Source organism: Rhagoletis zephyria, unplaced genomic scaffold, assembly GCF_001687245.7.
Source record: "Rhagoletis zephyria isolate East Lansing unplaced genomic scaffold, Rhagoletis_zephyria_1.1 Rzeph_scaffold_00024, whole genome shotgun sequence".
NCBI classification, from domain to species: domain Eukaryota; kingdom Metazoa; phylum Arthropoda; class Insecta; order Diptera; family Tephritidae; genus Rhagoletis; species Rhagoletis zephyria.
Genome location: NW_016157108.1, coordinates 506545 through 522194, shown reverse-complemented (window position 1 = coordinate 522194; position 15650 = coordinate 506545). Strand labels below are relative to the sequence as shown.

Here is a 15650-nt window from a genome sequence, read left to right as displayed (position 1 = left end):
CGTCATTTTACACAGCCGTATGAGTTTTGAGGGGATGCCAAATTCAGACATAGCGGCGTATAGGCAACTCCTTTTAGTGCTGTCAAAAGCGGCTTTAAAGTCGACAAATAGGTGGTGAGTGTCGATCCTTTTCTCGCGGGTCTTTTCCAAGATTTGGCGTATTGTGAATACCTGGTCTATGGTGGATTTGCCAGGTCTAAAGCCACACTGATAAGGCCCAATCAGTTCATTGACGGTGGGCTTCAGTCTTTCACACAATACTAGAGACTTCTACCGTGGCTTAAATTAAAGGTCTTGAATAGCACTAAACCTGATTTGTTTTTCGAGGGATAAAAATTGTGTGAAGGATGCACAGCTGCATGCAAGTAATAAAAAATTCAATATATAATGAATTTTTCGAATTGAGGGGTTGAATTTTTCGTTTTTTGAACAGTGGAATCGTGTTTCTCGTCCCAAAATATTTAATATTAGTATAATACGAAATCCAAAAAATGTAATTTTTTTAATATATCCGTTGGATTTTGCATGTTTTTTTTTCAAAGAACACTATTTTTGATCAATTTTTTTTAAGGGGTTGAATTTTTCGTTTTTTAAACAGTGGAATCGTGTTTCTCGTCCCAAAATCTTTAATATTAGTATAATATGAAATCCAAAAAATGTTATTTTTTTAATATATCGGTTGGATTGTGCATGTTTTTTTTTCCAAAGAACACTATTTTTGATAAATTTTTTTTAAAGGTCAAGGAGTGATTGTGACTCAATGGCAATGTTTTTCCTTGAATGGCAATTAAATTAGCTTTCAAAGCCATTTTGCTTCATATCAAAATATTTCTTCTGTCAAAAGCGCTATGATTAATTGGCATGAAGTGTTAAAAAAGAACACTATGTGCCGCCGAGTTAGCTCGAATATTTTATTTTTCAGTCGAGAAATGTAATTTTGAAATTTAAAAATTACTACGGCGTATTTTTGTCAAAAACATATGACTCAAAACAAATGATTTGCAAAAATATAATTCATTTATATATCATTCTTGGGCGTACACAATTTTTGATTATATTTCCCCTCCCAAAATCGAGCTCACGATCCGGCAATGTATGAAACATAAAATTTAAAAGAATTGAGGAAGTTTTATAAGTGCCTGACAGCAACCAAAATCTAGCTAATTTTACTGAAACCAACTGACAAAAGAATACTAGGGATATTCTTTAATGGCGTTTTCTTTTCTACCGAAAAACACTTTTTATAGAAAATAAAGCGCCATACGTTTGCAAAACCTTTGCACGGTGTACGGATTACACGGCTTGCTAAGTTTTTCCATGGTTCTGCCGTGCAATCCGTGCACCGTGCAATAACAACTCAAACTCGACTACTTTCCCAAGTTGAGCCAGTACGGGCCAGAAACGTAGTGTTGCAAAGGAAGAATACTGCACTATTATGAATGAGTTACAGTAAAGTAATTTGGGAAATTGTTATTTGCGGCCAAACCCTTTAATATAGTAAATGTGTACACGTCAGACCATATGGCCAACAAATAATGAGCTTTACAGGCTCTTAGGTGCAAAAATATATATTTTTCTAAATAATTTATGCCAATTTGCGCAAATGGACGGTAGTGTAAGTATTACTTATAATACATAAATACATATATGTTAACAAAATTAAATATACATTATCAAAATAGATACTGCCATTAAAATTATTATGCGGTAAAAAATTCTTGAATTAGAATATTTCATTATTACTGAAACTTTATTGTGAAGTACAAATGGAATTCGCGTATCTACAAAATATCAAAATATTTACGTACATATTTAAAATGGCTTCCAACAGATGCTTTAAAAAAAAAATTGTGGTTTAATCAAGGGTTAGGTCATGTTAGAGTGGCTGCCACCATGTAAGAGCACGAAGGGCCACATGGGCTGAAAAAGTTCGCTGGGAAAACACTGGGATAAGCCATGTATTTCTTTCCCCCCACTTTGACATTTGAGAAAGGCTTTGATGTCAAATCATTCTCAAATGTATATCAAACCCAATTGTTTGCTGGGTTGGAACCATCTGCATATACAGCTGTCGACCCTGCGCTTAGGTCTGTGGCACCTTCAGTGTGGACAATTTTTGCTTTCAAGAAGGAAAGCTTGGGAAGTTTAATGCGTCTAAATAATAATTAGTTTTTACTATTTACTATATGGAACGCCCTTCGTGCCCATTAGCGGCAGCGCAGGCGCATAATCTTCCAACTTAAAGATTTTTCAGAATTCTTTAATAATATGGAAATGAAACTGGCATTTTTCGGAATTGGTATGTATGTTTTAGATTATAACGAAACTCGTGTTACGCAAACTGAAGAATCGAACACATCTGGGCATAGATAAAGTTCAAGTAAAATATTTACTAAGTTAAAACACTTCAATTGAAAAATCTATAAAGAACCTAAGTAACAGTTACTCGTCGCCATGAGTTAATTTTTCTAAGGACTTTTGTGATATTTGAAATTTACCGTTATTCAGCTAAATTAACCATTAATCGTTGAAATTAATCACGTATATCTTACAGGCTTACCAAACCACCCCTCTCCTAGAAATGGGTTGCTCGTTGGGTTTGGAACCCGCCACGTAAAAACCGCTTCCAGTGAAGAAGACAGACAAAGCCTCAGATGAAGGCCCTTTTGATGACGACTACGGCAAACGTTTAAAGGACTATGATTTGAAGACATGCACTTGGAATGTATGGACCCTTAATGGGGTAGGTGCCTCTGCCCAGGTAGTTGATTTCATCGTAAGGACAAAAGCTGACATACTCGCCATCCAACTACACTTGCCATGTAAAGGAGCACAAATTCGACGTTGGATTTGTGGTGGTAGAGATACCCCGCCGCCGAGGTCCAAACATCGACTGGGATGTGCGCCCAACAATGCAAGGAAAGCTCAACGTCGAAAAGATGCCAGCAAAACATACAATTAATGCATTCGCCACTCGACTCTCACACCTGCCCTCAGAGAGAACTCTGCAACAAACCGATATATGCGAGCAGTGGAACCACATTTCCCGCTCTTTGCGCACTGCCGCAGAAGAAGTAGTCGGATTTTAATCGAGCCAAAGATCAACTGGTTAGATGAGGAGTATCAAGAAGCTGCAGAGAAAAAAGATGCCGCCTACATGGCCACGCTGCGACCGGGCGCAGTGCGAGCTATGTTGAACGGTTAGAGACGCCGAAATACGGAATCCGAAGAGCTTGAAGTTCTGGCCGACTTAGGGAAGGTTTCAAGAACGGCGATCTCCTGTAAGAGCAACCATGGCGACCTAGTGGCCGATGTCACGAACGTACGAGGAAACACTTTTTCACTTTACTGAATGGTACCAGTACTGAAAGTTGTGGAGAAGACAAACTCGAACCACCAGTCGATTATGACGGAGTCGATGTTCCACCGCCTGCAGCTGACATTCTGCCAGCAGCAGAAGAAAATTTTGCGGAAGATTTACGGGCCTTTACGCGTTGGCGACGGCGAGTACCGCAGGCGATGGAATGATGAGCTGTATGAGCTTTACAACGAGATAGACATAGAGTAGCGAATTAAAATACAGTGGCTCCGCTGGCTTGGCCATGTCGTTCGAAGGCACTCGGACGTTCCTGCTCTGAAAGTATTCAACTCGGAATCCGCTGGTGGTAGTAGATGAGAAGGGAGGCCCCACTGCGTTGGAAAAGGACTTGGCTTCACTTGGCATTTCCAATTGGCAGCAGCTGGGCGGTTACAGCGACAAATAAGAAGAACAAGATATTATTCGATCGCTACGTAGACTTGTAGCTTCTTGTAGCTATTATATATTTATAATCAGCGTCCTGAGTATTTCCTAGAAATATGAATGGCGCTCTTGACCTTTTCTAAATGTGATTTTTTGTAGATCTCTCTTACACTTTTCAATATATTACAAAAATAAACTTTCTGCATATTGAACCAAACCTCTATATCCCTATGTTATTCGACGCCCTGAATGCGAGTCCGTGGTCTGTTAGCCTCCATCACGTCAGGTTCGAGGTAATTTCAAGGTCAAGTAGGGAAAAATGTATCAAATAAACCTGAAATTCAATACAATTCTTCTGAATTTGACCTTGGCATGACCTCGAAGAATCAAAGGTCCCCACATTCGGATTCAGCGACAACAAAAATAAAAAAAATTATTTTTATTTTTATTGAGTGACCTCGAAACTGACATTTCGGAGGTTAACGGACCTCGGATTCGAGTCTGAAACCCCATATATATGATAATTCAGGTTTATTCAATGAATGTTTCCCTAAGTGACATTAAAATGATCTCGAACCTGACGTGATGGGGGCTAACAGACCTCGGATTCACATTCAGCGCATCGAATAACATAGGGATATAGAGATTTGGTTCAATATGCAGAACCTTTTTTTTTTGTAAACCTGTGTAACCAAAAGGAGTATGAAACCTACTGTTTTATATAAAGTGAAAAAGGTTTCATTAGTAAAAGAACAAAAGACAGTAATTAAATTTATACGCATTTAGGAATACTGCCGAAATAAGTTCGATGCAAAAAAAAAACTTAAGTGAACAAAAGTGTTTTGTAGTTGAACGAAGTTTATAATACTAGTGGCAGAAATAAATAATGTTTTGTCTATATTTTCTTTGCTTTTTTTTATATATAAATTTTTTTATTAAAGTCTTCCTCATTTTACATATAATTAACTGCATATAAATGCGCATTTCAAAATTCGTATAAAAATTATAAAAATGCAAATAATATACACCGAAATTTCAAACTTTTTACTCAGAACAAACTCAGAAGCTAGATGCGCAGTTTTATGGTCCATTAAATTATAGTGCGATAAAGTGCCAACGTTCTAGCAGCTACAAAATACCGTTGATTTTTGGGATTTTTTTTTTTTACAAAGCTGGGCATTTTATTCCATATACTAAACAAATTGTCGAACATACTTTGTATGGAAGGAAATGCGTGACAACCCCACTTGAATCTTGCACCTTATCTTCCTATAATTTAATGGGCTATAAAATCGCGTACCTAAAATTTGTCTAAAAATTCTGAGTAAAAAGTTTGAAATTCGAAATTTTTGTACACATTTTGAAATGTGCTTTTGTGTATGGGCAGTTAATTACACAAAGCGAAAAAAAAATAAAACACACGAAGTAATTAATATACCTACGAAACTATGGGCCAAATATAGTAAAACTGCTTCTTCAGTTTTAGGATGTTTTTTTTTTTTGAATAACTTTATATTTCAAATATGTATGTATATTAAGGTTATTCAGGCTATACTCATTAATTAGGTATTCGGTAACTCTCACAATTGTTTTGTTTTTGTAAATTACCGAATATATCGTTACCAAGATCACGAAGTGGCAATCTGATAATGTGGTAATACACGCGTTAAAATGTCAGCTGATTCCTTTCTGTTCCCTATTTGCCGGAATTTTCTCGCGCGAAAAGTGCATAATTTTATGAAAAGTTTAATAAATTTTCCTGTCGTGGAATTAATAAATATTTATAAATAATATAATTTCACGTCAGCTGATTCAGTGTTACCGAGTTACCAGATAACGAATTAATACATTAACGAGGGTAGTCTGAATACCCTTATTATTAATTCCAAAAACTATTTAAACAATTCAAACGCAAAGTAGAATAAAAATATGGGATCCAAATGAAAGAGAAAATTATTTGGGTTCACAATGATGAATAGGTATTGAAAATGCTCTATTAATAAATTTTATTTTTTTAAGCTAATAAAGTTAGAAGGACGATATTCGAGGATCTGGTCGAGTTTATATTAGTCCTTAGCATATACAATTTTTATTCATAAAAAACTTCATTTTTGGAGGCCAAATCGGTCAAGGAAATATTTTGATGGACATCTTAAAATACAATAGATTTTGTAATCCCGGGGGAAAACCGCAACTTTTTTTGGTGATGCAGTTTAATGTATATACATATGTAGGTGAGCTAGATATTTATAAAAAAATATTAAATATTAAATAAACAAAATAAATATAGCAAACACTGGTCAACACGAGGCGTTTATATTATTTCCACCAGTGCAAATTACAAATCCCGAAAATCCCGGGATTCTTAGCAAATTTTCGGGAGACTCGGGCCTTAAAAAGATAAGAATCCCAGGATCCCGGGATTAACATCCCTATCAAATAATTTTTATGAGATTTTCCTGCGATCCCCTGAGCGAGTGGAGCGGTGGCCTCCCCCGTTGTGGCGATGAAACCTGGCGTAGCCTAGAGCAGCTCATCAAACACAACTAATATTTATGAAGACAAATCCTACTTCGAAAAGAGAATGCGAAATTGCTCTAAACACGAAAATTTATAGAGGTGTATAATTATGCTTATTAATGATTAATTACTCATCAAAAAGCTATTGATTAATCGCTCTTAGTGAAGAAAGTTTATAGAAATTTAAAAGTTTACATTGGTCGAGGATTTTTACTAATCATAGAGGAGTATAGAGGAGAGTTATCTTGGCCAATATATAGAGATGACGTGGAGCGTAGCGTTGAGCACTTTAATGATACTGTTTTCAATTTGTTTCGAAAGTATGTGCCAATACGTAATATTGTTCATGAAGAACCAATACAATTATGGTTCACTAAAGAGCTTAAAAAATTGAAAAATAAAAAGTCGCACTCTTTTAAACTGTATAAAAGAACGGGCTTACACAGTGATTACCTAAGGTACTCAGTTTTGCGGCATAGCTACTTTGCATTAAATAAGAAATGTTATAATTCATATTTATGTAAAATTAAGAAGAATTTAATTAACAATCCTAAATCATTTTATGGTTTCGTAAATTCAAAGCGTAAGGCACATGGTTTTCCGTCCGCTATGCATTATCGCAACACTGTATCTAGCGACAGCCAACTCATTGCCAACATGTTTGCTCGGTTCTTTAGGTCCAATTATTCTGTAGACTTCCCTATAAGTGGAGACTATCCGTACGAGCTTTGTCCAATCAACTCTGCTTATATTCCAGTAATATCTTCCGATGAAGTTTTACACTCTTTAAAAACCTTAAAAGCGTCATTTAGGCCTGGACCTGATCATATTCCGACCTGTTTTCTTAAAAACTGCGCTGAGAACATCTGCGAGCCTTTAACAACTCTATTCAATTTGTCACTTAAACATGGCGTTTTTCCGTCAGCCTGGAAGGAGTCTTTCATAATACCACTTCACAAAAACGGCAGCAGGTCGTCTATAGAAAACTATCGAGGCATAGCGAATCTCTCCGCTATCCCCAAATTATTCGAAGCAATTATTGTTAACCAGCTGACATATTCTATATCTTCTTCAATTACACAATCTCAACACGGGTTTTCTAAAGGAAAATCTACTATGACTAATTTATTGGAGTTTACAACTCATGTCTCAAACGGTTTTAGAGAAAATGCTCATACCGACGTAATATACACCGATTTCAGTAAAGCTTTTGACAAAGTATGTCACTCGTTACTCATCCGTAAACTCGACCTAATCGGCTTTCAGCCCAGTCTTCTTCAGTGGATCTCATCTTACCTCTCTGATAGAACACAAAGAGTTATTGTTAATAATTGTTCTTCCAACATCATTAAAGTTTCTTCAGGAGTTCCTCAGGGAAGCCACCTTGGTCCGATTCTGTTCCTGATATTCATTAATGATATTTCTTCTATAATAAAACATTCAAAAATTTTAATGTATGCCGATGATGTGAAACTTTTTAAAACATTGTCCTCTATCGAAGAAAGGTCTTTGTTACAAGCGGATCTGAACAACGTGGTTAGTTGGTGTAATACAAACTATATGCCACTAAACCTTCAAAAATGTAAAGTTATGTGTTTCTCTCGGAGGGCTGTTCAACCAGCTGTTTATTCAATATCAAATTATAATCTGGAGCAGGTATCCAATTTTGTCGATCTTGGTATCACAATGGATTCCAAACTCAATTTCAACCATCATATTAATGTTACAGTCAATAAAGCCAAAGGCGTTTTTGCATTTGTAAGGCGATGGTCAAAAGAGTTCAAAGATCCTTATGTTACAAAAGCTCTTTTTACCAGTTTAGTTAGACCTATACTAGAATACGGATCTATTGTTTGGAATCCCCGCTACCAAGTTCATTCAGAAAGGATTGAATCAATTCAAAAACAATTCTTGCTTTTTGCATTGCGTAATTTTAACTGGGATTCAGATTACAATCTCCCCCCTTACACAAGTCGTCTAAAGCTCATAAATTTGCCTACACTCGCAAGTCGTAGAGAAATGCTGGGTATAATATTTATCGTAAAATTAATGACAGGCTTGATTAATAGCCCGGCCCTCCTGGCTGAGGTAAATTTTAATGTTCCTTCTCGAGTGTCAAGACACTTTCGACCTCTATTTTTAAAGCCATGCAAAACTAATTTTGAACTAAACGAATCATTCCGTGGTTTATGTCAAGATTTTAACTGTCATTCCAGCACGTTTGACGTATCGGACTCGATTTTTACTATAAAGAAAACTATTATTTCCACTCTCAATAATTGAAATACTATCTTTAGCATATCCAATCAGCTGATGAATTTGATTCTGTAGCTGAATAGTTTTAGATCTCGACACTTAACAAACTCCTGTTTCCACTACTCGGCACGAAAAAACTAAAAAAAACAAAAAAAAGGTTCCGTACGTCATGCGGACTGCGCCCCTCGTGTCAGTTGGGCGGGAATGGAGGGTAAAAAGCCGTTGGGATTAATTAAAAAAAAAAAAAAGAGACTTATAAAATATGTCTACATGCAGAGCCTTATATAATCCTTATAAGAGCACAGTCTGTGAGAAGAGCGTTATAAAATCTTTATAAAACCAGTCGTACTCCAAACTTCGAGTTGTGTTTTTCCGGGCTACTACTCATTTGTATCAGAGTTTTTATTTTAACTATGTCTTCTGCTTGTGGTTTTAAATAGTTCATTTTGCTGCCAAACGCAAAAACGCCTTTTTCCACTTCTAATATAAATGCATTCAAAATATAGCATTTTATTTACAATTTTCTAATCCTTAATCACCACGATAATAGAAACTGAAGCGTTTATAACTAATTAAAACTATGTAGCACTCGCGAAATATATCACTTTATCCTCATTGTCAAACTGTTGAATCATTTTTCCGGAAATAGGTAGTTCAGGATATTCTCTAAATGCTTTCAGAAGTCGTTTTTCAAATTATTTATGAGTTTAATTTTTGTTGGCATTTAAAAAATTTGGGAAGGGTTTCTTTGAAAATAAATTAAAGAAAAACTAGTTTGTCAAAAACTTGCAATTTTCAGGGTCTGCTAAAAACTGAATGCACTTTATGAAAATAAGATCTTTGATGCGAACAAACTATTTTTTATAACCTTTTTCAGATATTTATTTCACTTATTGAAAATATTTTGTGTATATTTTGAAAAATTTCACATTCTCACTTAACTTCATGAATATTTGAGTTTTTATCACGCGCCACGCGCATATCGCACACCGAGATCTAAAGTGCGATCAACTAAAGAAAAAATTTAAGGCGATTTTTTTGCATAAATTAATTCAGAGGACTTACATCCAGTTAATGTAAATATGTTTGTCTTCATGATTATATACATTAACTAAAAAACCACTGTTATACCCGTATTGCAATAATTCCTTTGAATCTGTACGATCCACAATCAGTTATATTTTCCTCTCTGAATTTTGAGTTAACTCCCTTTAGATCTAGGTGTGCGATATGTAGGTCTAATTAAAAAATGAAGAAAGTTCGTGTCTTAAATCTTTCGATTAAATTTTCAAAAATGGTTATTGGTCTTATGAAACATAAGACATTTGCTCAAAGGAAATGAAAAACATACCTTAATTTTCCTGAAACGATCCGGTATCAAAGAATAATAAATGGACTCCAATGTAAAGAAGGTCGCCTTCAAGAAAAACACCAATAAATCCCAGACAAATTGAAAAATTGCTTTGAAAGGATTTTCCATGTGAAGCAGACGCAACGATTCCGTTCTGGTGGCAGCAATCATTTTAATGCAATTCACTGACTTTGTAAAAGATTTCGTCGTAGTAGCTGGTGTGGTTGCAACTTCGTTGTTTTCTTTTTCGTGATGAAATTACAGTTACAAAGCGGGAGGGAAAAGCAAATGCAACAACAATTCGCGAATGATACACGCGCGATTGCGTACAGTGACTGCTGTGGACGGCCGACAAATCGTTTTATGTTAGACCCAATTTGCAAATAATTGTACGTTGCTTATGCTTCCGAATATTTACTTATGCTTATATGTACACATTTAATTTTTTGCAAGTCAAATCGTCCAATCAAATAGTAACCTAACACACAACTATAGGTCATTAATCATTTTATAACCAACTATTATTATTTTCTTTATGATTTATGCAAAGTTGGAAATTTATCTGTGTTTTTCACGTAAAATTTTTTATTTTATTTTTTGCTTCGCAAATTTCTCCGCAGCGCCAACGGAATTTGGTGTGAGATTTGAAAGTGAGCTTAGATTTTTATGTATGTACTCGACATTCACTATTTACAACCGCTGGCTTCAAAACCTCGACAACGACTGAATTGTAAATTTGGCTTCAAACGAAACTCGGCAGTGGCTTGGCCACATGTAACTCAGCAAACAAATGTTGGCATGCAAGTTTGTATGTACTATTTAGCTATAGAATGGACGTGCCGACCATCTATGAGCATGCATTTGTATGTATAAACATATGTATAGATGAAGGTAGACATGTTTATGCTTTCAAAACGTTATGCGTTAAATGTTGGAGGGCTCTGATTAAAATCAAATGTCGCAAATATGTTTTGTGCGACGGTTATTTGATGTCTCGGAAACAGAGCCCTTAACGTTTATTCGGTCTTGTCATCACTGTCATCTGCGTAACTCCTGATCCGTGGGGTCACTGGAGCTCGCATTGGCCTCCTAACTTTAGTCAGTTAAAAATAACACTGATTTACAGCGAAAATATTCAATGAATGCCACTATCCAATTTCTATTTAGAATTTCTAGGTGATTCTGAAAATCGAGTTAATTTTTTTTTCAATGGATACGTTTTCGAGATATTTGCAATTTACCGTTATTCAGCTTAAAATAAAAAGTAGTTCCACTTAATCACGTACATCTTACAAACCAATTTAACAGTCTTAGAACGAGATACGGCAAATGAAAGGCAATAAAATTCTCCATAAATCATATATACATCACATTCCGATACGACTGATAGTTTCTGACAAATTAACTAATCATTCCAGTTTTTTACTTTTTAGTGAAAAAATGAAAAAAAGCTTACTTTAACTGAAGAAAAATTAAAAAAATAACAGACTCTGTGCCATATTTTTGCATTTGTGCTAAAGCCTGTTCTGTTACAATGAAATCAAGTTACTAATAAAGAAAATCGATCGCTAAATAAAGAAATAATGAGTGGTTAAATGAAAATACGCAAAGATTTTTGACATGAAATATGAGCATAAAAGCGGGCTACTTAGGTCTACATGGCGTATGAGTAACATTATTCCCTAACTCTTTTTTCATGTAAAAAAAATCTTTGCGTATTTTCATTTGACCACTTATTATTTCTTTATTTATCGATCGATTTTCTTTATATGTATATTGATTTCATTGTAAAGTGATGTATACATGGTTTATGGAGTATTTTGTTAGCTTTCAATTGCCGTATCTCGTTTTCAGATTGTTAAATTGGTTCGTAGGATAGACGTGGTTAAGTGGAACCACTTTTTGTTTTAAGCTGAATAACGGTAAATTGCAAATATTTCGAAAACGTATCCATAGAAAAAAATTAACTCGATTTTCAGAATCACCGAGCAATTCTACATAGAAATTAGATAGTGGCATTTGGAGAATAAAAACCATACTAAAATTTGTGATCCAGTGTAATCATATGTACATACATACATAGATATTCGTACATTCATATGTATGTATTTGCTTAGGTATTATATGAGTACCGCTACTATCATTATCTCGTATATGCAAGTTGAAAATCCAAACAACAAAATTTGACTTTTAGTTCACACATCATGGATTTTCACCACCAATTAGCACATCTACAACACAAAAACAAATGAATGCGATTAAACTACATACAAATCTACCTATGCAATTTATCTTTCCATGTTAACGGAGTGCCACCAAAACAACAGAACCTTCGAAAACTGGTTTTCATTTTAAATTTGAAGCAGTAAGCGGAAATGTAACAGAAATAGTTATACATACATAAGTTTGTTTTACAAAGAATTTTTGAATATTTTACTAGTAATTTATGAAAAATCGTGTTCAGTTTTCTGAGTACTACAGTGGCTTTAAAGTATTTAATGTATCAAGGCGGCACCGAGAAAAAATGGAGTGGACGGTACAATGTTGATTGAGTGTTGATTGTAATAATTTTTATTATTTTCACACGTTTTGCAATGTTTTCATCCAATTTTATTTCCAGCAAATCTACATACACGAAAAAATATTTAATTTTAATGATAACACAGTGGTCCGATTTCCAAAAAAACGCGCGCATGTACCCTTAGACGCTCTATATTCGTCATTTCGTGGCCGATTTTAATTTTTTTTTAATTAATCATAACAAAATTGTTAACAATCTTTTTTCTGTCGATTGTTAAAATACTTGTTTGTTTAGACAATATTTAGTGTAAATTTTGGCAGTCAATACATCTCCAAAAGTTGTATTTACACCTTAAACCATAAGTTTACTCAATAAAATTATTCATGAAACTAAACTTACTATTGTTGTTGTTTTTCATTTTTTATCCAACGCACTTAGAAGCATTCAGCCATTCCTAATTTTGTCATAAGACGGCAAATTTTTTCGGTTCGAAAGAAATAAGCACAAAATAATTTTCTAAGATACATACATATATATTTTCAGTCAGTGTCATTCTTCACGCTCAAAAATTTTAAATGATAAATTTGTCACAAGGCTTCCGAGCTGTCAGAATCTTCTTGTTACGAGCTTTCTACCAGGAAACGTCGTCCCAAAACGCGAAAAAAAATTAAATTAATGGAAAATATTTTTTTAAATATACTTAAAATTTTTATGTTAAAACAATTACCGGAGATCGAATCCATATTAAAATAAATTATTGCTCTCAACCTATTACATTGCCAAAGTTTTCAAGCGAAGAAAACATAAAAAATGTAAGTGCGCCTGGGCCACACTGGAGGAGCGAAACCTACGTTACATATCTATTTTGTCTCAAAACCAATATACACACATACACATGGCCAATTCTACAGGAAAGTAAACCAGCCCGATTTTTTTTTTCTTTCAAATTTTGAACATATTAGTGATTATTGGTATTCACTATATCTGTCAGCTGCTTCTGACACTAATTCTTATCATATCCAAGCATTTTGTGTTTAATATTTTGCTACTTTTGTCGAAGAATTTTTCACGAATCTAAAAACAGTTTTCGATATTTCAACATAAAAGTACAAACATATCAGCTTTCCTTGATTTATTTTGGCCGATTAAGTTCTGAACGACAGTAAATAAATTAGTATAAAAGGATACGTTCCAAGTTAGCGAAAAAGTTGTTAAGAACTCCTATTACGTCGTAATTAAAAAGCACCCTTTCCAAAGGATGTGTAACATGTTTTCTTAGTATTGTCGATATCATACTGATTCCATATGGAAAAAAGAAAACGAAGCTGACTTAGTTGCACAATTATAATAACAGATTGGCGCTTACACATATGTTAGTGTTTGACCGAGCTTCTCCTCCGACTTGTGGCGTGCGCCTTGATGTTGTCACACAAAGCGGAGGGACCTACAGTTTTACGCCGACTCCGAACGGCGATTGCATTTTTGTGAGAAGCTGTTTTTTCATGGCAGAAGTACACTCGGAGGTTTGCCATTGCCTGCCGACGGACGACCGCTGTTAAGAAAAAACCTTTCTTCTATATTTTTTGCGATGTTGCTTTGACCAGGGTTTGAACCCGGGTGCTGCGTAGTAGAAGCGCGCACTGCTTACCACTACACCACAGCGGCCACAAGTTGCACAATTACCTAATAAATAAGTGTAAAGTGGCCAGTGCTTTTCTTTTTATTTAAAATTTTTTATTGACTTGATAACTATTCTCATTTCATTTTAGCAATAAATAAAAACGCATATGAACAATTGCGAAATGAGCATTATACTGCTAAAATTTAATAACTATTCTATTGAAATAATGCGAAACTAACATTTGTAAAATATCCCTTGAAATATTTATCTCTAAAGATTTTGACTATATATTTGCCTATAATTCAATTAGATTTTTTGCAACATATAAATCTGATAATTTATCTGCCCATTATAGTGATTGTGCTCATAACACTACAATTTTATAGAATCTGATACAAGTCTAACGGCGATTGTATGTTTATGAGAAGCTGTTTTTCATCGCAGAAATACATTCGGAGGTTTGCCATTGCCAGCCGAGGGGCCACCGCTGTTAAGAAAAAACCTTTTTTCTATATTTTTGCGATGCTGCTTTGACCAGGGATTGAACCGAGGCCCTGCGGAGTGTAAGCGCGCACTGCTTACCGCTACACCACAGCGGCCGCCGGAAGAGTTTATAAGTCTATTTATTTTAATTGTTTCTGTTTATCGGCCTTTAAATTGTAAACTCATGTAATTTCTATTTTATAAGCCCGAGGCCCAGAGAATACATAAAACACAGGTTTTAGTTCTTTAATTTTTAATATCGATATTTCGATCTCTCTCTGAGGTCATCTTTATAGTTGTGCCCGGTCGACCGACAACTAAGAGTTCCTGAAGATGACCTTTAGATTGAGGTCGAAATATCGATATTAAAAATTAAAGAACTAAAACCTGTGTTTTACGTATGCTATTTATTTTGCTAAAAATTGTATATGTTACAACTTTTCTATAAAACTGCCATAAAATCATTAACATTTTTTTATCTAAATTTAACAAAGTTGAGGAAACCGCCGTATCTGATTTGAAATTGTCTTGGATGGCAATGGAAAAAAAATTATTATTCAGAAAGGATTACAAAGAAAACACATAACATGATACTTTAGATGAGCTTTTGCATATTTTAAGTTATTAAACATAAGTGGTTATTATAGTATGGTTTAATAAATATTATTTGCTACGATAATACGAAGATTTTTCGGTCAAAAATTTTAGTGTAGGATGATTTTTGACCTAGATAGAATTTTTAAGGATAATCGAGTTACATTTTTTAATCCTGCAATAGAAGATCCCAATTTTAATAAGAATGCTAAGAAAAAATTTATGAACAAAGCCTTTTGGTTAAACCTTGCCCAAGCGAACCGTACGTGAAACGTGGCCAGTGTTTTGTGTAACGTTGCTAGTGCTCAAATTTTATAAGCGAAAATTGTCAAAAACCTAAAATTTGCAACAATTGGGTAAGCAGATGACCACCTGCATTCACTGTAGATGACATACTGAAAAGCTAGCAAAATTCGCTCACCTGTTTCGCAGAAATTTCACACTTTCTGACACAACCCATCATTAAACTTCCAAATAGTGCAACGTAGCCAGTGCACATTCGAATGTCTATAACTTTGAAACCCAAGGATTTATTAAAACCTTTCTTTTACAGACACATAGA

The 15650-nt window shown here is 34.7% G+C and overlaps 1 protein-coding gene across 1 annotated transcript in view; it reads right to left on the bottom strand.

Annotated features, from left to right (window-relative positions):
• Positions 1-10579, bottom strand: part of LOC108362792 (short-chain dehydrogenase/reductase family 16C member 6) — a 34555-nt gene extending 23976 nt beyond the window's left edge. Inside the window, exon 1 of the mRNA XM_017615936.1 lies at positions 9870-10579. Within this exon, the coding sequence (XP_017471425.1) occupies positions 9870-10040 (171 nt within the window). The 5' untranslated portion in view covers positions 10041-10579. The remainder of the gene's footprint in view (positions 1-9869) is intronic.
• Between the last annotated feature and the right edge of the window lie 5071 nt (positions 10580-15650).